At 46.5% G+C, this 23,148-nt stretch overlaps 1 protein-coding gene across 1 annotated transcript in view; it reads left to right on the forward strand.

Annotated features, from left to right (window-relative positions):
* LOC117440586 (laminin subunit gamma-1-like) overlaps nt 1-22,283 on the forward strand; it is a gene marked incomplete at its 3' end in the record, with an annotated part of 47,800 nt that extends 25,517 nt beyond the window's left edge. The window contains exons 2-3 of the mRNA XM_034076824.1: nt 9,475-9,779; nt 22,153-22,283. Coding sequence (XP_033932715.1) covers nt 9,475-9,779; nt 22,153-22,283 — 436 coding nt within the window. The remainder of the gene's footprint in view (nt 1-9,474; nt 9,780-22,152) is intronic.
* Nucleotides 22,284-23,148: the final 865 nt, after the last annotated feature.

The following is a 23,148-nucleotide window of genomic DNA, read 5'->3' on the forward strand; positions in this document are numbered from 1 at the left end:
TTCAGGTGTATATCAGTATGTAGTGTCTCTACTTTAAAGAGTCCTCTCCTGCTGATGTTCAGGTGTACATCAGTATGTAGTGTCTCTACTTTAAAGAGTCCTCTCCTGCTGATGTTCAGGTGTATATCAGTATGTAGTGTCTCTACTTTAAAGAGTCCTCTCCTGCTGATGTTCAGGTGTATATCAGTATGTAGTGTCTCTACTTTAAAGAGTCCTCTCCTGCTGATGTTCAGGTGTATATCAGTGTGTAGTGTCTCTACTTTAAAGAGTCCTCTCCTGCTGATGTTCAGGTGTACATCAGTATGTAGTGTCTCTACTTTAAAGAGTCCTCTCCTGCTGATGTTCAGGTGTACATCAGTATGTAGTGTCTCTACTTTAAAGAGTCCTCTCCTGCTGATGTTCAGGTGTACATCAGTATGTAGTGTCTCTACTTTAAAGAGTCCTCTCCTGCTGATGTTCAGGTGTATATCAGTATGTAGTGTCTCTACTTTAAAGAGTCCTCTCCTGCTGATGTTCAGGTGTATATCAGTATGTAGTGTCTCTACTTTAAAGAGTCCTCTCCTGCTGATGTTCAGGTGTATATCAGTATGTAGTGTCTCTACTTTAAAGAGTCCTCTCCTGCTGATGTTCAGGTGTATATCAGTATGACGTGTCTCCACTTTAAAGAGTCCTGTAACGTCTCTCAGCTCCGTCTCTTCCTCATGAGGAAACTGTTTCATGTTCTTGGAGTTTGAACCCTGCATTCCTCACATTCCCGCCCTGAGCTGTATCTGAAAGGAGTCTCTGTGACCTCTGACCCCTGCACCTGCTCCCCCACGGGGAAACACTGCGTTACAAAGTGAGGACTCAAAGATTCAAAGATTCAACACTCAAAGGTTTTATGGTCGAATGCTCAGAAGCTGCAGCTCCGTATCGAGCCTTCTTCGCTCACTGTGAATAGTGCCGTCTGTTTTGGTCAACATTTCGGACGCCTCTGAAAGTCCCCTTAGTGCTCCGTTTGACTCGCTGGGTGGTGGTCCGTTTACTATTCAAAACAATATTAGAAAATGTAATTATTTGGAGAATAAAATGACGTTTCCTGAGACGAATGACTACGTTCCCAAAGCTCCAATGAAACATCTGGGTTTTTAGGTTTTAAAAAGTTACTAATTCAACTTTTATTTCAATACGTGTTATCTATCAAGCAGGGTTGCCAGAAACTGACCATGATCAAAATCGATTATTCGGCAGCCCTGGCGAATAATAATCGATTATTCGACCGCAGGCTTCCTCCAAGTTTACAGTAAAACAAACTGGTGGTGTGACCAATGGCCATTTACAATTATTAATACTATTAGTATCATATATATTTTGGTTGAAACTAAGCCAGAAAAAAAAAAAAAAATTACAAAAAAAATATAGGCTATATATAAATAAAATCGATTTTTAAAAATAATATTCGATTATGGAGACTGTAGCGAATAATCGAATAATCGCTGGCATCCCTACTATCAAGCAGGGAAAAGGGCACCAAACTCCATTTAAAATCTAGCAATTTAATGTAGCATCCCTCGGAAATCCCATGACACAACCTCATAAACCCTTAAGACTAATAACCCTTAATGTTGTGGGTCTTCTGCCAAATTCTGCATTAAGTAAAAGCTGGTTTCTGGTCTTTTAGGAGGCAGTTGGGACACTCGATGCGTACTTGTTTCTGACTAACAGACGTCACTTGAGTGGGAATTTAAGTGCGATCTGTGCTGCCGTTCACCTGCGCTCAGAATAATCAGATTACTTCCGTGCATGTAAACACGGCGCCGACCTTTGACCCCCGGCTGAAAAGCGCAGAGTCGTCGTCGGAGGATTTGCTCTCGAGTCGCCGTCCGAAAAGTCAAAGCGGCCATTGTTCGTCACGGAGGAGAAGAATGCATGAGCTCATGGGAGGACATTTAATTGGACGGCGCTGCGAGCTTTTTCCCTTAAACTCCCCCATGGCAACTGTAACCACCACCGCTGCCCCCCCCCCCCCGACTGCAAGAGGATTCACAGGAATGTAGCCTACTGTAAGACACAAGAAACACTTAGTAATCTAGACAAGTCCACAAGACAACAGATTGACTTTAAAGGCTGCAGCATAAAACCCCTTAAGTTCTTTAAAAGTTTCCTTAAGTATTAAGGCCATGTCATTAAGGATTCACAGGAATGTAGGCTACTGTAAAACACAAGAAACACTTAGTAATCTGCACAAGACCACAAGACACCAGATTTACTTTAACAGCTGCTGCACAAATAACCCTTAAGTTCTTTAAAAAGTTCCCTTAAATATGTATGCCTTTTTTGATTACTAATCTGCAGATTAAAACACTACAAAACACCAGATCCTCCTTTAATAGCTGCTGCGCCAAAAATACCCTTAAGTTCTTTACAAAGTTCTCTTAAAAATGTAGGCCTTTAAATTGAGGATTTACAGGAATGTACTGAGACACAAGAAACACTTAGCAATCTAACAGCTGCAGCACAAAAAAAACCTTAAGTTCATTAAAACGTTCCCTTAAATATTCAGGCTTTTGTAGATGGAGGATTTACAGGAATATACTTTAAAAATAATTATAATAAACAAATACAAGACACCAGATTTCCCTTTGACAACTGCAGCACAAAAAAACCCTTAAGTTCTTTAAAACGTTCCCTTAAATATTCAGGCTTTTGTAGATGGAGGATTTACAGGAATATACTTTAAAAATAATTATAATAAACAAATACAAGACACCAGATTTCCCTTTGACAACTGCTGCAGAAAAAAACCCTTAACTTCTTTTAAAACGTTCCCTTAAATATTAAAGCCTTTTTAAATGGAGGATTTACAGGAATGTTCTTTAAATAATAAAAAAACGTACTAATCTAAATAAAAACCCTAACGACACCAGAATTTACTTAAAAAGCTGCTGCACAAAAAAAAGTGAACTTCTTTAAAAAGTTCCCTTAAGGGTTGAGGCCTTAACATGGAGAATATACAGAAATACACTTCGACCTAATCTACAGACTACACTGTTGCATTAGATGATAATGAACACCATTTCACTTTAAAAGCTGCTTCGCAAAGAAAAACCCTTAAGTAACCCTTGAATTCTCCTAAAAGGTCCCTTAAGTATTAAGGCCTTATAGTGGAGGGTTCACTGAGTGTTTGCACCTTTTTATAAACCTCTACTTGCTCATCAATAAAGCTGATTCTTAAAAACTCTTAAATCTAAGGGGAAATCTCTGTTTCTCTCTACACTTAAAAACAAAATGAGATTAGTGGCTAAATAATCTCTCGTGTCCTTAATGTCTCCAGCAGTTCAGTTCCTCCTGACTCTTTGTTCTCCCTTAGTCTCTGGGCTGTCATCCCTGCTGCCGAGGTTCGTGTCTCGACTCGTCGCCCTGCAGCCTGACGGACCGACGGCAGGACGACGAGTCGAGACGAGTCCTCTCTAAACTCTGAGACCTCCGATCACTCGTTACCTGAAACCCCTTAAACACAGAAACACAGGAAATACCCTCAAAACGGGATTAGTGATTAGTGTTCACGTCTACAGGAGATCTATCCATGAAGAATCAGTTATATTAACGATAAAGACTTTCTGGTGGGTCTTAAATAAATAAGGGAAACATGCCTGAAGTTTCCGTGAGTAGCGCTTCTCCTAATTATGATCTATGTATCATATTCACACACACACACACACACACACACACACACACACACACACACACACACACACACACACACACACACACACACACACCCTCCCCGTTACCTCGGCTTAAAGCTCGACAGCTAATTGACGTTCCTTAAATCTGAGCGGAGGGGAGTTTCTTAAAGGGCCGGTACACTGATTTATCACTGATCTCACAGGTTTGAGGAAGACTCCAGCGAGGTGTATTTATTTATATGAAACACACAACGATACGAATTACAATAAATTCTGGACGCGGCAGAAGCTCGTTTGCTGAGCTCTTATTTTGAAAGTCCCCGCTGCGAGGGTCCTGCTGGTCTCTGACAGATAACTCCGGGTCAGGGTTGGTCTCCTCCCGAGGAGTCGCTCTTTGTTCTGGCGTCATACGGCTCCTCTATAAAAGCCTCTCTTTGTCCGCCAAATTCTTCCTCGTCAATACGCCGATTGTTCTGAGGAAGAGGAGGAGGAGGAGGAAGAGGAGGGAGATTCCTGCGGCTGCACATCATCAACACTTAAAGACTGTACATTGAGCCCAAAGCTGAGCTGCCGTCGTCTGAAGGTCACTCGTCAGCTTTGACTATCGGAAACGGGCGTTTTATGTTAAAGAAACTGCCAAAAATACACTTTTTATCGCAGCCAGAAACTATAAATACAAATTATTTTATACGCTTCCGTCGATATTCAAAGAAGTTATTTTTGATTTACAGGAAAAATAATCAAATTCCAGCTGAAAATTGTGATTTCTTAATTTCTTTTAAATCAAGAAAACGATTTGGCTGAGATGACATTCTGCCATAAAGGAAGGTCCTCTTTAAGGGCGTTGTCATGTTGTGAGTCCGGGCGACGGTCGTGCCGTTCCCCTGGAGCCGCGGGGCTTTTACTCTGAAGGACAGGAAGAGGCCTCGAGAGTCCCTGCGACAGAAGACTTCACGTATCGAGATACAGAGCTGCGTGTTCGTCTGCTGGACGCCGACAGATGCTTTGGTTTCATTTAAAGAGACGTCGGGGGGGGGGGGGGGGGGGGGGGGGGGGGACTTCCTGCCGGCTGGTCGGGGGGGGGGGGGGACTTCCTGCCGGCTGGTCGGGTTCTCGATCATATTTAAATAAAAGTGATGAATCTCCTTTATTCTGAACCCCTCGGAGCTCCTCTCCGCGGTTAGCCGTCTTGTTGGTTCAGACGGAGCTGATGTTTCCATGGAGACGGGCTGCTAAAGGTCCTTTAATGTCTAAGTGTACTTAACGACCTGAGGTGATCAGCGAGCCTCGGAAACCACCAAGTGACAAAGAATGGCTGATTCTAAGAAATATCAGAATCATTTAATCTGGCTGGGAGTTGGTCACGTCACTATACCCAAGACGTAAACAATGGAGAAAGAGAAACCTCCAGCGAGGCGTTCAGGGGCAGCAGGTCTTCTGTGAGTCAGAGCTTTACTCTCTACGGCAGGGGGGGGGAACCTTTTTCCTCTAGAGGGCCATTTAAATTCTTTCAACATCCTCCGAGGGCCGTACAAATTATTGACCTCTGCTTAAAAAACTAAAATCACAGCCCATTCATTTCTTCTTTCTTCATTCTGTGCAAAGAAACAGCAACCTCTGAATCCAGATATCTCACCATGACCCGTGGTGCACGTGCACGGTGGCATGACCACCAAACAGAAGGATATGGACCCAAGATGTGTGCAAATGTATTTTTAGTTTCCTATCCATGTGAACATGATTTAAGTGTGGGGGGGGGGACCTAACCTCCTCTAGGGGGGTCCGGGGGGCATGCTCCCCCGGGAAGACTTTTTTTTTTTAAATGTTGAAGTTGAAAGCATCAATCTGGTGCACTTTGAGAGCAACATGAAGAGATCTATGGAAACATCTCTCCACACCCAGATGAAACAGAACTGGAAGCAGATTTATTTTTCTTTATGGATATTTTACAAATCACTCTCCTTTCAAACTGGATTATTTTGTTATTTTATTTTACTGTCATATAGCATTTTATATAGTAGTTTACTTTATTCTCTTATTTTTTTATAACTATAATGATGTTGTAGAAAAAGCTTCTTATATTCGTTAGCATAGCTAGCTAACCAGATGCTAATAACAACAAAGTTATTGACTGTATGATCAGCATGACAGGTGAACAGATCGCCACTGGGTTTACAACTGGAGACAAAGCCACGCAAAAACTGCGGCATGTGTCCGGCTCCTTATCTGAAGTGCCGAGCCACGTTCTGGTGCTCACGGCAGAACTGCACCCCTGTCAGAGGAGACATATACCACGTGATGACACGTTAGGCTCGTGTTGTGTTCAAGGACCCTGACCTTGGCCAGGAAAAACAGGCACTCGCTTGTTTAATTATTTTGCGGTCTAGATTTCTTACATTTTTTTCTTTTTTGCGTGTGTTTATAAATTACCTCGAGGGCCGTACACGTCCCGGGGGCCGGAGGTTCCCCACCCCTGCCCTACAGGGGGCACTCTGAGGGTGTGAGGCTCTGCAGAGCGGTCACATGCAGAAGCTGCAGAACACCAGGGGACGGGTCAGAACCAGAGGGGCAGGACACGGGACCTTTAAAAACGCTTATATCCAATTACAAAATATCGCCTAATCCAAATGAAAGAATCAACGTATCCAAGTTAATAAAAGAAATGATTGCTTTATTCGCACTTTGGTCCGTCTCTTCTTTAAATATGCAGCTGGGAGGCCGTCTCCACCCTGCAGCTCCTCAGTAACCTTGAGACACACACACACATACACACACACACACACACACACACACACACACACACACACACACACACACACACACACACATAATACAGGGACACACAGGGACACACACACACATAATACAGGGACACACAGGGACACACACACACATAATACAGACACACACACACACACACACACACACACACACACACACACACACACACACACATAATACAGGGACACACAGGGCACACACACACACACACACACACACACACACACACACACACACACACACAGGGACACACTCACACAGGGACACACTCACACACACAGGGACACACTCACACACACACACACACACACAGGGACACAGACACACACAGACACACACTCACACAGACACACACACAGGGACACACAGACACACACACACACACACACACACACACACACACACACACACACACTCACACAGGGACACAGACACACACACACACACACACACACACACACACACAGGAGGTAGCGGTGTGTTTGCAGTTGCTTCATGGTTTCCTGTAATAAACGGCAGCCTTTTGTTGCTCATATCAGCTGCTTCACCTTTATTTGCCGTCCTCACAGAGGGGCCCTCTGAGGGGGGGGGGGGGGGCCTCTGTTTACTGAGTGGATTCTTTAGCCGAGCAAACACACACACACACACACACACACACACGCACACACACACAAACATGCCGGCGTTCCTCCCGTTGACTGACGGCTCCTGGAACATGGAGCCTGCTGCAACTTGCCGTGTGAGTGTGTGTGAGTGTGTGTCTCTGTGTGTGTGTGTGTGTGTGTGTGTGTGTGTGTGTGTGTCACCCCCCCCCCCCCCAGAGAGAGACCCTCACTGTTCCCAGGAGCCTCAGATTGAACGCTTCCTGCAGACGTAATAACAATAATCCATGTTTAGTAAACTCCGGCTAGCTGCAGCTGCACGGCCTTCAGGGCTATCTCCCCCTCGAGGAGACCCTCCAGCAGACCTTAGCCCACCCGCAGCCGTTCAGCGAGCAGCCGTGAACTCACACCAGCAAACGGCTTCTAGCCAAGTTGATCTTAATCGTCCCGACGCGTAAAAACGAAAGAGAAGACGCATCATTACAGCGAGGGAGATAGAAGTGCTTGATGCTAACGTAGCACGTTGCTACGGATGCTAAAGGACTGCAGTCTCTTTTCTCTGTCTCTCACACACACACACACGCACACACACACGCGCACACACTCACACGCACACACACACACGTGCAGTTCTTCCGCATGCTGTTGGATGGTTTGTCCTCAGTCGATCAGCTGATGACTGACTGAAAGGATGGGTTGAAGGTCATCGTGTGACGTGTCCATGTTCTGTGGACCCTCGCCGAGTCTCTGGGCGCTCGTACTCTCATGTCCCGTGTTCCACATCGTGCGGTTTGATGTGAGACAGATGTGTGCTGGGCTGTAGTTTGCGTCTCATCTACACCTCGTGTGGGTTTCTATGGCGATGGCAGGCAGGCGTGTCGGCGTAGTGGAGATGTGTCCCGTAGTATTTGAACAGATATGAGATCGGATGGAACTTTATTTCTCCCCGTGGGGACATTCAGGCGTTCATAGCAGCAGCAGCAGAGAGTTAGAAACAGGATTCACACGAAGTACAGATTAGATACAAAATAGAATTTAAAAAAAAAAGTAAATAATAATACAAAATGTTTTTAAAATAAAGTGATAAAGTAACCGTTGAAAGAAGACGTTTGAATGAACATGTGACAGATATTTACATACGTGTGCAATCATTGGAAAGTCTCTAGGGATGGGAGTTACGGCTCTTTGAAGGGAGTCGGATCTTATGGCTCCGTTCCTTTCCGAGAGCCGTTCAAAAGAGCCGTTCAAAAGAGCCGGTCAAAAGAGCCGTTCAAAAGAGCCGGTCAAAAGAGCCGGTCAAAAGAGCCGGTCCAAAGAGCCGGTCAAAAGAGTCGTTCAAAAGAGCCGGTCAAAAGAGCCGGTCCAAAGAGCCGGTTCAAAAGAGTCGGTCAAAAGAGTCGTTCAAAAGAGTCGGTCAAAAGAGCCGGTTTTTCCAAGGTTCATCTTGGAAATAATCACCAGGATAAAGATTGCCAGGAATCTACTCTTACTCACAGTAAGATGTATAACTTGCTTCATCTCTCAGCCGAACTACTCAAGCAGCGTGCGTTACGCCATCATCTTGAGTGGTAATGGTACTACACAGGGCCGGCCCTCGGCATAGGCAGTATAGGCGAATGCTAAGGGCGCATCAACCCATAGGGGGCGCTGAAAATTGGGGAGAAAAAAAAAAAAAAAGTTTTACATTTCATAACAACACAATTTCCCGATTTTGGAACAACAGAGTACATCTTATTATCTTATACTAACAGAACTATGCCTATATTGCGTACAGCGCCCATAAACTATGGCACACCCCCCCCAAAAAATCAAGTTGAACCGCCCCAGCCCCAGTAAAGACCAGAGGTTTATGTGAAATTGTTCTTTTTTTTAAATAATGGTTTTAGTGTGCAATTATAGGTTTTAATTTTGTATTTGTGTTCATTTAAAATAAATCAAACTCCCAGCTTCTGTGTGCTTTTATTAACATTGCATTTATTGTGTAAGCGGCCGCGGGGGGAGAGCTTTAGAGAGGCTCTGATAACCTCAGCTCAGTGAGGTAAAGGCACACCTCTATATGATTATTATAGTTATAAAAAAACAAGAGAATAAATGAAAAACAGGTATAAAATACTGACAGCTAAAATCTTGCCTAGGGCAGCAAAGTGGTCAGGGCCGGCCCTGGTACGACTCGTCTCTGGCTCACTGCAGTCAGGAGAGCGGGTTCCCGTAAAGAGTGGATGTGTAGCCGGCAGTGAACGGCTCTTTGGTACGACTCGGTTCCCTTCGTTCGTACCAAAGAATCGGGTCGTGGGGGAGCGTAACATCCCGAGCGCATGCATCCTGGTTTCCACAGAGCAGAGACCTGGATCTCCTCTGCAACAGATATTTAACTGAGGAGCTGTTGTCCATGAGTTTTAACCCCGCGTGTGCTCCCTCTGCAGGCAAGGCCTTCGACATCACCTACGTGCGGCTGAAGTTCCACACCAGCCGCCCCGAGAGCTTCGCCATCTACAAGCGGACTCGTGAGGGCGGGCCCTGGGTGCCCTACCAGTACTACAGCGGCTCCTGTGAGAAGACCTACCGGAAGGCGGGGCGGGGCTTCATCCGCACCGGGGAGGACGAGCAGCAGGCGCTCTGCACCGACGACTTCAGCGACATCTCGCCGCTCACCGGGGGCAACGTGGCCTTCTCCACGCTGGAGGGCCGGCCCAGCGCGTACAACTTCGACAACAGCCCCGTGCTCCAGGTGAGTGGGCCCTCTCTTTAGACCCTTACTGGCTGGACCTCCGACGACAGGAAGTGAATTTAAAATGAAGCCGCTTCTGGTATCCGACGCCCAGCGCTCCGTCTTCTAACCTCTCCCTCTCTCTTCCTCCCCCTCCGTCATATTGACCTCTCAAATGTCCCGATCGACCAATCAGAATCCAGCATTCAACCAAGCCGTGTCATAAGACGAGGCAGCTTCAGGTTCAGGGGGTGATGAAGGGGGTGCAGGCTTTACCTTTGTGTCAGAACGTTGTGTTTACAACCGGGGACCAATAGAAACCCTGAAGTGTGTACAGGTCGTGAATGCACTCTCCTCTCCTCGGCAACAGGAAGTACGCTTGTAGTTTTTTCTCCCAGAAGGCCGTGCAGCAGGTCAGGTTGCAGGCTTAATGCCAAGTATTGCATCACGTTGCTAGGCGACGCCCCCGGGTTTCCCAGTGACCTGCAGCTGGACCTCTGCCCCCCCCCCTCTTTACTCCCCCGGCTCTTCCTTTTACTCCCCCCCCCCCCCCACTCTCCCTCCTCTCTTACTCTCTATTTTCTCCCCCATTCTGTCTTCCCTCCACTTTTTGACTTTTGCTCCACTCAAAACAATAAAATATAAATACTTTTTCCTCTCGTCTCTCCTCCCTTTCTCCCCCCTCACTGTGTTGGTGTTTCCATATCTCTCTCCTCCCTTTCTCCCCCCTCACTGTGTTGGTGTTTCCATATCTCTCTCCTCCCTTTCTCCCCCCTCACTGTGTTGGTGTTTCCATATCTCTCTCCTCCCTTTCTCCCCCCTCACTGTGTTGGTGTTTCCATATCTCTCTCCTCCCTTTCTCCCCCCTCACTGTGTTGGTGTTTCCATATCTCTCTCCACTCTTTCCTCCCTTTTTTCTCCCCCTTTCTCTCCTCAATCTCTATCCTGCCTGTCCTCTCTCTCCCTTCCTCCCCCTCTCCTCACTTTCTCTCTTCCTCACTGTGTTGGTGTTTCCATATATCTCTCCTCCTTCCTCCCCCCTCTCCCCCTCTCCTCCCCTCCTCCCTCTCTCCCCCCCTCCCCCTCTCCTCCCTCTCTCCCCCTGTGTTTCCATTCTGCTCGGATTGTTGCACAACTTTCTGTTTCTTAAATCTGCAGTAAGTTTTATTTCTTCAACAACGAGGCGTTTCCTGAAGCTCTTCAAAAAACAAAAACACATTTCGAGCTCAAACAACGAGTCAGTAAAAAACAACAGACTTTATTAATATAAGAACTATTAACCACAGTTCCCCGTAATATAGGAACACAAGTTATTGATTCAGAGCTAAAGAGGAATCGATTTGAATAAATGATCTTTTTCCAGCTTCTTGTTGAAGTTGAAAATCTCGTCTTTGACAGCAATCTAAATATCTTTGAGACTTTCTAAGAAGTGTTCTCTGGGGAGACCCTGATGCTCACACCTGTACGTGCAGGTAAACCCACCTGAATGAGAGTAAGTCCTGGTGATGAGAGATGAGTGATGGAGAGGTAAATGAACAGATTTAGCTCCGCCGTGAACTTCCTTATTTGTCTCGTCGGCATGAAGCTATTTATACCGAGGGACTCTTTCAGGAGGCGTCAGACGGCTGTTAGTCGCTCTCACACATTCCTGCCGTCTGACATCCAGCTTTAAAGAGGGGGAAACCACCAGCAGAGACAGTCCACCTTAAATAACCAGCATTCCACCTTAAATAACCAGCAGTCCACCTTAAATATATGACAATCCACCTTAAAAAACCAGCATTCCACCTTAAATAACCAGCATTCCACCTTAAATAACCAGCAGTCCACCTTAAATATATGACAATCCACCTTAAAAAACCAGCATTCCACCTTAAATAACCAGCATTCCACCTTAAATATATGACAATCCACCTTAAAAAACCAGCATTCCACCTTAAATAACCTCCCTAGTACCTAGTTTTATTCTCACATTCTCAAACAGCATCTCTGTATAGTCTGTGTATTCACTCTCTGTCCTAAACGGCTTGTTGGAGCTCCTGCCCCCCCCCCCTCTGTGAGCCCAGCGAAACCCAGCCCGAACACACACACACACCCGCAGCCTGGCTGGGAGTTTGTGTGTGTGTGCCCAGGCTGAGTTCCGCGCTGTCTCGCCGACCCCACACCAGTGAGCTGGCTCACAGTTTCCCGCCGAGTGTGTGTGTGTGGGAGGAGGTCAGCGGATTGGTAAAAACGTAAAGGCCCCACTGACGTTACGTTACGTCGCTATACCCAAAAAGTAAACAATGGAAAAAGAGAAATGTCCAACGAGGCGTTCTGGGGCAGCACAGACAGGTCTTTTCTGTGTTAGAGTGTTACTCGCTACAGGGTGCACTTTGAGGGTTTGAGACTCTGGAGGAAAAGCTACATAACACACAAGGGGACGGGTCATTACCAGAAAAGCATGACGTGGGACCTTTACATGACCAGCAGTCCACCTTACATGACCAGCAGTCCACCTTACATGACCAGCAGTCCACCTTTACATGACCAGCAGTCCACCTAACATGACCAGCAGTCCACCTTTACATGACCAGCAGTCCACCTTTACATGACCAGCAGTCCACCTTTACATGACCAGCAGTCCACCTTAAATGACCAGCAGTCCACCTTTACATGACCAGCAGTCCACCTTAAATGACCAGCAGTCCACCTTTACATGACCAGCAGTCCACCTTAAATGACCAGCAGTCCACCTTTACATGACCAGCAGTCCACCTTAAATGACCAGCAGTCCACCTTAAATAACCAGCAGTCCACCTTAAATGACCAGCAGTCCACCTTAAATAACCAGCAGTCCACCTTAAATGACCAGCAGTCCACCTTAAATAACCAGCAGTCCACCTTAAATGACCAGCAGTCCACCTTAAATGACCAGCAGTCCACCTTAAATAACCAGCAGTCCACCTTAAATGACCAGCAGTCCACCTTAAATGACCAGCAGTCCACCTTAAATAACCTCCCTAGTCCCTTGTTTTATTCTGGAGCTGCGGTTGCTTTCGGCCGGTCAAATTAACCCGAGTCTCTTTACAGCCGCCGGCTCACCCCAGGGGAACGCATCTGTGAGATATTAATACAAACAATATTACAGCGATGGAAGAAGTATTCAGTACTGCAGTAAAAATACTCTGTGACGAGAGAAAGTCATGCAGAGTGCATTCAATGAAATAGAGTAAATATTAGTTATTGTTCAGTATAAATACTGCAGTATTCTGACGTACCTCTGAGAGTACTGCAGGAATCTGACGTACCTCTGAGAGTACTCCAGTAATCTGACGTACCTCTGAGAGTACTCCAGTAATCTGACGTACCTCTGAGAGTACAGTGAAGTACTGCAGTAATCTGACGTACCTCTGAGAGTACAGTGAAGTGACGTACTGCAGTAATCTGACGTACCTCTGAGAGTACAGTGAAGTACTGCAGTAATCTGACGTACCTCTGAGAGTACAGTGAAGTACTGCAGTAATCTGACCTACCTCTGAGAGTACAGTGAAGTACTGCAGTAATCTGACCTACCTCTGAGAGTACAGTGAAGTACTGCAGTAATCTGACCTACCTCTGAGAGTACAGTGAAGTACTGCAGTAATCTGACGTACTGCAGTAATCTGACGTACCTCTGAGAGTACAGTGAAGTACTGCAGTAATCTGACGTACCTCTGAGAGTACAGTGAAGTACTGCAGTAATCTGACCTACCTCTGAGAGTACTGCAGTAATCTGAAGTACCTCTGAGAGTACAGTAAAGTACTGCAGTAGTGATCGTAGTACTCGAGTGTATTTGTCCGCTGGATGTTTGTAATCCCGCGGGACCTGGTGGGTGATGGATGGATAACACATGGTGCGTTCAGGGTCCAGTGTGTTGCAGCTTCCTGAGGAGGAGCAGCTGACCCGGCCTCATGAATCATAACAGAGCGTGGGCGACTGCGTTAGCGTTCGACAGACGGCTGAGCAGCTGCTCCAACAACGAGCGCCTTCATCGGGAGCAGAGGAACAGTGAGACGTCTGGAGGCGTCCCGAGGGAGAGACGCGGTGTCTCCTCTCCTGCAGGGATCACCGCTCAGAGACGTGTCCTGAGCCTTCACTGGAGCCAGAGTACTCACACACAACTTTACAAATACTTTAAAGGAGGCATAAGTCCTGCATTAAAATGTTACTCGAGCAACAGTGTGAGTAAATAAAGACTTCAAGTATTAAAACTAATCATTTAGAAGCTGCCAAAGAAAGGGTGGGTTTGAGATAATACTGTTCTGGATCTGATGGATCCACTACATGTGCTGTATCCACATGTTCCAGAGTCTACATGTGAGCGACAGCGACTGTAATCATGTGTGTGTGTTGCATTCATCGATGACATGTTGGTTTAAAGTCTTAATTTGATTCTAAAGCACCGGGTTCGAGTCTGTTGACCGACCCGGTGTGAGAGCTGTTTTCTAGCTGATGGCGTTCAGCGCTCTGAAACCAGCCCCCGGGTATGCAGAGGTCACTTTATCCTGACGGGTCCACTTCCTGTTTAGCTATGTGGGTCAAACGGTTTGCTCCGAGTCACAGCTGAGAGATGTGTCCACATTCCCCGCAGACAGGCGAGGAGTCGGCATCAGCGTGTGAAGAGCAGGAGGGGGATGCATCTACCTGAGCACGCTCTGACGAAAACATCCGGTTGTTTCCCGAGGCTCTAAAACGGCTTTTATTAGAACATCTGACCGCACGAACCTCCGGAGGCAGATCGAGCGTCTGACGGGAGGAAAGCATCTATTGGAGCAGGTCCTCCGGAGACCATTTGTTCATTCCGATAGTCTGTGTGCACACAATGTGGTTAAAGGACTTACATGTGGTTTCCTTCAAGTATTTCTCCACTTAGAAAGCCCGGGTCTCTGGAGACGGAGCGGAGGAGGAAACCGGCTGTTTATTCGAACAGATTTCCTCTCGCGTTGGAACAGTTTCAGGACGGAGAACACGGAAAGACGGAAAACTGAGACGCTGCAGAACTTCTATGAGTCATGGCCTTCAGGAAAAACTACACGCCTGATTCCCATGGTGGACGGCTGTAGGATTTAACACATTAGTATAGGTACGGATATATTATTAATAGGCCCGGGACTTTAACGCGTTAATTCAGATTAATTAATTACACAAAAATTAACGCGTTAAAAAAATTAACGCACTTTAATCGCACTTATTTTTGCGCAGCGGAACGTTTCTCACTGGATGCGTTTCAGGCGTACCGATTATACTGGAGCACCAACTAACGTTCATGACTTCAGCATGGGACTTCAAACAACAACAAACCACGGTGAACAATAGTCAAGCATGAACGAACAAGCTGATGAGAGCGCTTTGGTCGGCCCCGTGGATGGGACATTCTGTTTTTAAAAAAACGGACAGATGGAAGCGTTGATAAGAGCACGGCTGTGTGCAAATTATGCAAAAAATAATGTGCATATCACCGCAGCACATCAAGCCTAAAGTATCACCTAAATGCAAAGCATGTAGCAGCTAGCGTGTAGCAGTTAGCATGTAGCAGCTAGCATGTAGCAGCTAGCATGTAGCAGCTAGCATGTAGCAGCTAGCATGTAGCAGCTAGCGTGTAGCAGCTAGCGTGTAGCGTAGCAGCTAGCGTGTAGCAGCTAGCGTGTAGCAGCTAGCGTGTAGCAGCTAGCGTGTAGCAGCTAGCATATAGCAGCTAGCGCGGACGTTAGCCCGTCTCCGAGTGCAAGGAACCACACCCTGACCCAACCCACACTCAACCAGGTGACTGGTTTCAGGGCCAGGATAAGTGAGTCCACGTCTGAGAGAATAACCAGCTCCCTGGATTGCACTCGACTGTAGACCACGTGGAGTAAAGTCCATGTGGAAATTGCTTCTCACTGTTCTCAGGTCAAATATATTTGATTAAAAATGCGATTCATTTCGATTAATTAATTACAAAGCCTCTAATTAATTAGATTTTTTTTAATCCAGTCCCGGCTCTAATTATTAAGAACATGTACTTGGGAAGTTGGAAACATGTTTGACTAACACCGTTAAAGTTCCCCTGATAACTAAGTCGACCATCATTTCAGCCGCTGGGAGGTTTGGTTTGTCGTTTGATATAAAAACTCGAGTTTGGAACATTGTCAGTTTGTTATTTCCCACCTTCGCCAAAGCGGTCATGTTTGGTTTGTCGGCAGGTTTTACGAAAAAACTACAGGTCTGGTTTCCATGAACAGCGGTGGAAGGAGGTAGCGTTGGTGCATGCAGAACCGAGGCTGGATTCTTCATTTGGTTACACGAGATAGCGTTGCCTTGGCGGCGATGGGCGACCTTCTTTAGTTCCACGTGTTCCCCGGCAGCCGGATAACGGACAAACCACGGGTCAGATTTCCATGAAAATTGGTGAAGCTTTGGGGGAGGAAGAACTTGTTAAAATCTGAAGCGGAGAAGAACCCAATACTTAATTCTCAGCAGAGCATCCCCTCCCCTTTTTCTTTGAAATACTATTTAATATTCACCCTTTATTTACTTTGTTTTTATTTCCTTGCCCCCCCCCCTTGTATGTCTGTGTGAATGAGATTGCGGGGTATTGGGGTTCGTGTTTATTTGTCAACTGTACTAGGAAAACACAGTATTTTACATGTAATGTCTTGAAAATGTCCGTTTGATATCTGTGCGAAAACTAATAAAAAGATTTATAAAAAAAAAAAAAAAAAATCTGAAGCGGATCCAAATAAGACACTGATACAGCGCTATGGTTACCATTGAGGGATGCGGCGTGGCCTTGGCGGACTCTAGTGCCGCGTGTTCCCTGCAGGATTACAGAAAACCTCCTTTTCCAATTCCCAGGAACTGTGGTGGAAAGGTTGAGCAATGACTCGGCAGGAGTCCACATTGAAGTGCATCTAAATCACGGGGCTGGGTTACGTTAGAGACGTGTCGTGGCCTCGCGGGGGTTAGCCCTGGCAGCACGTCAACAGAAAAGCCACCTGCCCAATTCCCATGAAACTTGGTGGAAGGGTTTAGCAATGACTCGACAAGAGTTCATCCCATCCTGAAGCAGATCTGTGGCAGCGCTGTGGCCTTGGTGGAGGTACACTCCCAGTGTTCCCTGCATGATAACAGAACTGGTCCCATTCCAGTGAAACGTGGTGGGAGGGTGAAGCCGTGGCAGAGCACGCACTCGCTACAATTTGAAGGAGATCTAAATGATGGGACTGATACAAGCTTTGGTTAGCGTGGCCTTGGGGGGGGGGGGCGACTCTCTCCCCGTCACAGTCCCTGGCAGCACGATAGCAGAAACACCACCGGTCCAGTTCCCAGGCCGTGTGGTGGAAGGACGTCCGTTGACTGGGAAGAACTGAAATATCAAGCAGATATTGATAACGATGTTGATACAAGCTTTGGTAGCATTGAGAGACACGGCGTGGCCTTGGCGGGGGCTGGTCCTCGAGCAGGGGTGTTCGTATCAGATACGCACGGACGCTCGTACATGTTGCTCTCCGGAGGCCGGGTCCCGACAGACGGAGGGTGTCTCCTCGCAGCTGCTCTCGCTCCGGCTGATAAGCTGCTGCCTCCGGTTCCCAGGAGCCCGCGCACACACGATCCTCCTCCCGATGTCCAACTCTGCAGCAGGTGTTACTCCATCTGGCTCTCGTATCGCAATGCCAAGAAGTGAAACTCCATTCCACCGACGTCACACATCCCACACTCTCACACATTCACCCTCCTTACTGATGACCTCAACATCTCTGCGGATCCTCAGCTCACCTTCTGACGTGTGCAATCTGGCCGAACGCCTCTCTTCACCCTGCTGGTGTCTTTATTTAGGTTTTCTGAGCACGAGGAAGGGTCCGCACCCGTCGGTGTTTAACGATAAAGAAATGGCTTTGCAATCAGAGCATAGAGGAGAACCTGTAGAATAAGAACGGTGTAAAAGGAAGCAGAGAAGGCGTGTTTTCATACTGGAACAAAAGAGGACATGTATGAAAGATAATCCAAACCAAAAGGTTGGACTGACTCAGGACTTCTAGGAGCTGGAGGAACTAATAATGATACCGTTACCAGGGGCGTCGAACTCAATTTCATCGCGGGCCAGATCAGCATTATGGTTGCACTCAAAGGGCCGGTTGTAACTATATAAAATATACATATATATAAATATATAATGTATATAAAATAATGTTATATTACATTATTGCCTCTGAATTGGATTATTATCGGATAGTATAAAGACTTAGTAATTAACTACGTCTGAAAGCAAATAATTGCAAGTCTCTTCAGTGCCATGTCACAAAACGAGATGCATTGTGGGACATGTAGTTTATGGGCAACCTGATTCTGTAAAGCGGCATTTAATCGTATAATAAACGTATTACATTCTTTGCAAGCTCTTGCGGGGCCACATAAAATGAAGTCGCGGGCCGGATGTGGCCCCCGGGCCTTGAGTTTGACACCCCTGCAGTTACGTTAACACATCTGTCGACGTAAGTTAGCTGCCTTTTATTTCCAAACGATGTTCAATTGAGTTAATAGATGACGCACGGACATCTAAAGTAGGTGGGATTCAGAAGGCCTCGTCCGCGGCGGGTTCATTGACCCTCTGCACGATGCGGTATGGAAGTAGCTTTGGGTAAAAGCGCCATGTAGTGAGAGGCTCGAGGACAACAGAGGACGCACGGACACCTCAATCCTTTTCTCGTCTTTATTTTCAGCTCAACAGTTCTTTAAGAACTGTACTCTCTACTGTACTACCTGCTGTACTCTCTACTGTACTGCCTGCTGTACTCTCTACTGTACTACCTGCTGTACTCTCTACTGTACTGCCTGCTGTACTCTACTGTACTCTCTACTGTACTACCTGCTGTACTCTCTACTGTACTGCCTGCTGTACTCTACTGTACTACCTGCTTTACTCTCTACTGTACTACCTGCTGTACTCTCTACTGTACTGCCTGCTGTACTCTACTGTACTGCCTGCTGTACTCTACTGTACTCTCTACTGTACTACCTGCTGTACTCTCTACTGTACTGCCTGCTGTACTCTCTACTGTACTACCTGCTGTACTCTCTACTGTACTGCCTGCTGTACTCTACTGTACTCTCTACTGTACTACCTGCTGTACTCTCTACTGTACTGCCTGCTGTACTCTACTGTACTACCTGCTTTACTCTCTACTGTACTACCTGCTGTACTCTCTACTGTACTGCCTGCTGTACTCTACTGTACTACCTGCTTTACTCTCTACTGTACTACCTGCTGTACTCTACTGTACTACCTGCTTTACTCTCTACTGTACTACCTGCTGTACTCTCTACTGTACTGCCTGCTGTACTCTACTGTACTCTCTACTGTACTACCTGCTGTACTCTCTACTGTACTACCTGCTGTACTCTCTACTGTACTGCCTGCTGTACTCTACTGTACTCTCTACTGTACTACCTGCTGTACTCTCTGCTGTACTCTCTACTGTACTACATGCTGTACTCTACTGTACTACCTGCTGTACTCTCTACTGTACTACCTGCTGTACTCCCTGCTGTACTCTCTACTGTACTACCTGCTGTACTCTCTACTGTACTACCTGCTGTACTCTCTACTGTACTCCCTGCTGTACTACCTGCTGTACTCTCTACTGTACTACCTGCTGTACTCTACTGTACTACCTGCTGTACTGCCTGCTGTACTCTCTACTGTACTCCCTGCTGTACTCTCTACTGTACTCCCTGCTGTACTCTACTGTACTACCTGCTGTACTCTCTACTGTACTCCCTGCTGTACTCTACTGTACTACCTGCTGTACTCTACTGTACTACCTGCTGTACTCTACTGTACTCCCTGCTGTACTCTCTACTGTACTCTTTACTGTACTACCTGCTGTACTACCTGCTGTACTATCTACTGTACTACCTGCTGTACTATCTACTGTACTATCTACTGTACTCTCTACTGTACTCTCTACTGTACTACCTGCTGTACTCTACTGTACTACCTGCTGTACTCTACTGTACTCTCTACTGTACTCCCGCTGTACTCCCTGCTGTACTATCTACTGTACTCTCTACTGTACTACCTGCTGTACTCTCTACTGTACTGCCTGCTGTACTCTCTACTGTACTACCTGCTGTACTCTCTACTGTACTGCCTGCTGTACTCTACTGTACTCTCTACTGTACTACCTGCTGTACTCTCTACTGTACTGCCTGCTGTACTCTACTGTACTACCTGCTTTACTCTCTACTGTACTACCTGCTGTACTCTCTACTGTACTGCCTGCTGTACTCTACTGTACTACCTGCTTTACTCTCTACTGTACTACCTGCTGTACTCTACTGTACTACCTGCTTTACTCTCTACTGTACTACCTGCTGTACTCTCTACTGTACTGCCTGCTGTACTCTACTGTACTCTCTACTGTACTACCTGCTGTACTCTCTACTGTACTACCTGCTGTACTCTCTACTGTACTGCCTGCTGTACTCTACTGTACTCTCTACTGTACTACCTGCTGTACTCTCTGCTGTACTCTCTACTGTACTACCTGCTGTACTCTACTGTACTACCTGCTGTACTCTCTACTGTACTACCTGCTGTACTCCCTGCTGTACTCTCTACTGTACTACCTGCTGTACTCTCTACTGTACTACCTGCTGTACTCTCTACTGTACTCCCTGCTGTACTACCTGCTGTACTCTCTACTGTACTACCTGCTGTACTCTACTGTACTACCTGCTGTACTGCCTGCTGTACTCTCTACTGTACTCCCTGCTGTACTCTCTACTGTACTCCCTGCTGTACTCTACTGTACTACCTGCTGTACTCTCTACTGTACTCCCTGCTGTACTCTACTGTACTACCTGCTGTACTCTACTGTACTACCTGCTGTACTCTACTGTACTCCCTGCTGTACTCTCTACTGTACTCTCTGCTGTACTACCTGCTGTACTACCTGCTGTACTATCTGTAGTACTACCTGCTGTACTACCTGCTGTACTATCTGCTGTACTATCTGCTGTACTATCTGCTGTACTACCTGCTGTACTCTACTGTACTACCTGCTGTACTATCTACTGTACTATCTACTGTACTCTCTACTGTACTCTCTACTGTACTACCTGCTGTACTCTACTGTACTACCTGCTGTACTCTACTGTACTCTCTACTGTACTCCCTGCTGTACTCCCTGCTGTACTATCTACTGTACTCTACTGTACTACCTGCTGTACTCTCTACTGTACTACCTGCTGTACTATCTACTGTACTCTCTGCTGTACTGCCTGCTGTACTCTACTGTACTCCCTGCTGTACTCTCTACTGTACTCTCTACTGTACTGCCTGCTGTACTCCCTGCTGTACTCTACTGTACTCTCTGCTGTACTACCTGCTGTACTCTCTACTGTACTCTCTACTGTACTACCTGCTGTACTATCTACTGTACTATCTACTGTACTCTCTACTGTACTCTCTACTGTACTACCTGCTGTACTCTACTGTACTACCTGCTGTACTCTACTGTACTCTCTACTGTACTCCCTGCTGTACTCCCTGCTGTACTATCTACTGTACTCTCTACTGTACTACCTGCTGTACTCTCTACTGTACTACCTGCTGTACTATCTACTGTACTCTCTGCTGTACTGCCTGCTGTACTCTACTGTACTCCCTGCTGTACTCTCTACTGTACTCTCTACTGTACTACCTGCTGTACTATCTACTGTACTATCTACTGTACTATCTACTGTACTCTCTACTGTACTCTCTACTGTACTACCTGCTGTACTCTACTGTACTACCTGCTGTACTCTACTGTACTCTCTACTGTACTCCCTGCTGTACTCCCTGCTGTACTATCTACTGTACTCTCTACTGTACTACCTGCTGTACTCTCTACTGTACTACCTGCTGTACTATCTACTGTACTCTCTGCTGTACTGCCTGCTGTACTCTACTGTACTCTCTACTGTACTCCCTGCTGTACTACCTGCTGTACTCCCTACTGTACTACCTACTGTACTCCCTACTGTACTACCTGCTGTACTCTACTGTACTCCCTGCTGTACTCTCTACTGTACTCTCTACTGTACTCTCTACTGTACTCTCTACTGTACTGCCTGCTGTACTCTCTACTGTACTCCCTGCTGTACTCTCTACTGTACTCCCTACTGTACTACCTGCTGTACTGCCTGCTGTACTCTCTACTGTACTCCCTACTGTACTACCTGCTGTACTCCCTGCTGTACTCTCTACTGTACTCCCTACTGTACTACCTGCTGTACTGCCTGCTGTACTCTCTACTGTACTACCTGCTGTACTATCTACTGTACTCTCTGCTGTACTACCTGCTGTACTCCCTGCTGTGTGTGACGCGTGTCCTCGATGTTCTGCAGGACTGGGTGACGGCCACAGACATCCGGGTGACTCTGAACCGACTCAACACGTTCGGAGACGAAGTTTTCAACGACCCCAAAGTCCTCAAGTCCTACTACTATGCCATCTCCGACTTCGCTGTGGGCGGACGGTGAGCCAACACGTTATTCTATCGGAACGTCTTTAAAACATTCACAGTGCTTCACATGGGTCATAAATACTGGCATGGTGCAACGCGGCTTCAGCGCCCGACCAACGAGAGGACGTGTCGGCGTTTACCGAAGTGCTTTCAAAAGCTTTCGCCCAAACGAATTAACATCTTTTTTTTTTATACTTTTTTTTATTGAGTCAGGCACAATGAGTTTACATTTATACAGTCAATATCTTTATTTATTGTTCCCCTTTCCCTCCCTCCCGTCCTAGCTAGTAAAATAAATAACTAACTAAATAAATAAGATAGATACCTGTATAGGTAAAAGTAAAGTAATATAGAAGATAATATTAAAAGAAAATGTATAGATAAGGGAATAAAGAATAGTAACAGTAATACTTGTACCCATATACTCACATGTATACCCACATGATGAGGTGAGAGCAGGTCAGGTGACCCGGAGAGAGCAGGTCAGGTGACCCGGAGAGAGCAGGTCAGGTGACCCGGAGAGAGACAGGAGGTCAGAGTGTTTCTCGCTGCTCAGCCTCCGATCATCTGTTTGAAATGTGGAGCCGATTTCCATTACAACGCCCGCATTCCTGGCATTCCTGTCAGGCCGCGCTGATCCCAGGGAGACGGGGGGGGGGGGTTAGGAATTCATCTTGCATCACAGCAGCCCCCTTTACAACATCAACAACTGTTTGAGACGAGAGACCACGCATCGTGAAGTTCTCTCTCCGAACATCGACTTGGCTCTGAGCCGGATTCTCCCACGACACGGAAACTTCAGTCTGTCAAAGTATTTCACTCGGAACACAAAGTTCCGTTTAGTCACCCCCCCCCCCCCAGGAGCACTCCCCCCACC

The sequence above is a fragment of the Pseudochaenichthys georgianus genome, unplaced genomic scaffold (assembly GCF_902827115.2).
Source record: "Pseudochaenichthys georgianus unplaced genomic scaffold, fPseGeo1.2 scaffold_1057_arrow_ctg1, whole genome shotgun sequence".
Classification (NCBI taxonomy): domain Eukaryota; kingdom Metazoa; phylum Chordata; class Actinopteri; order Perciformes; family Channichthyidae; genus Pseudochaenichthys; species Pseudochaenichthys georgianus.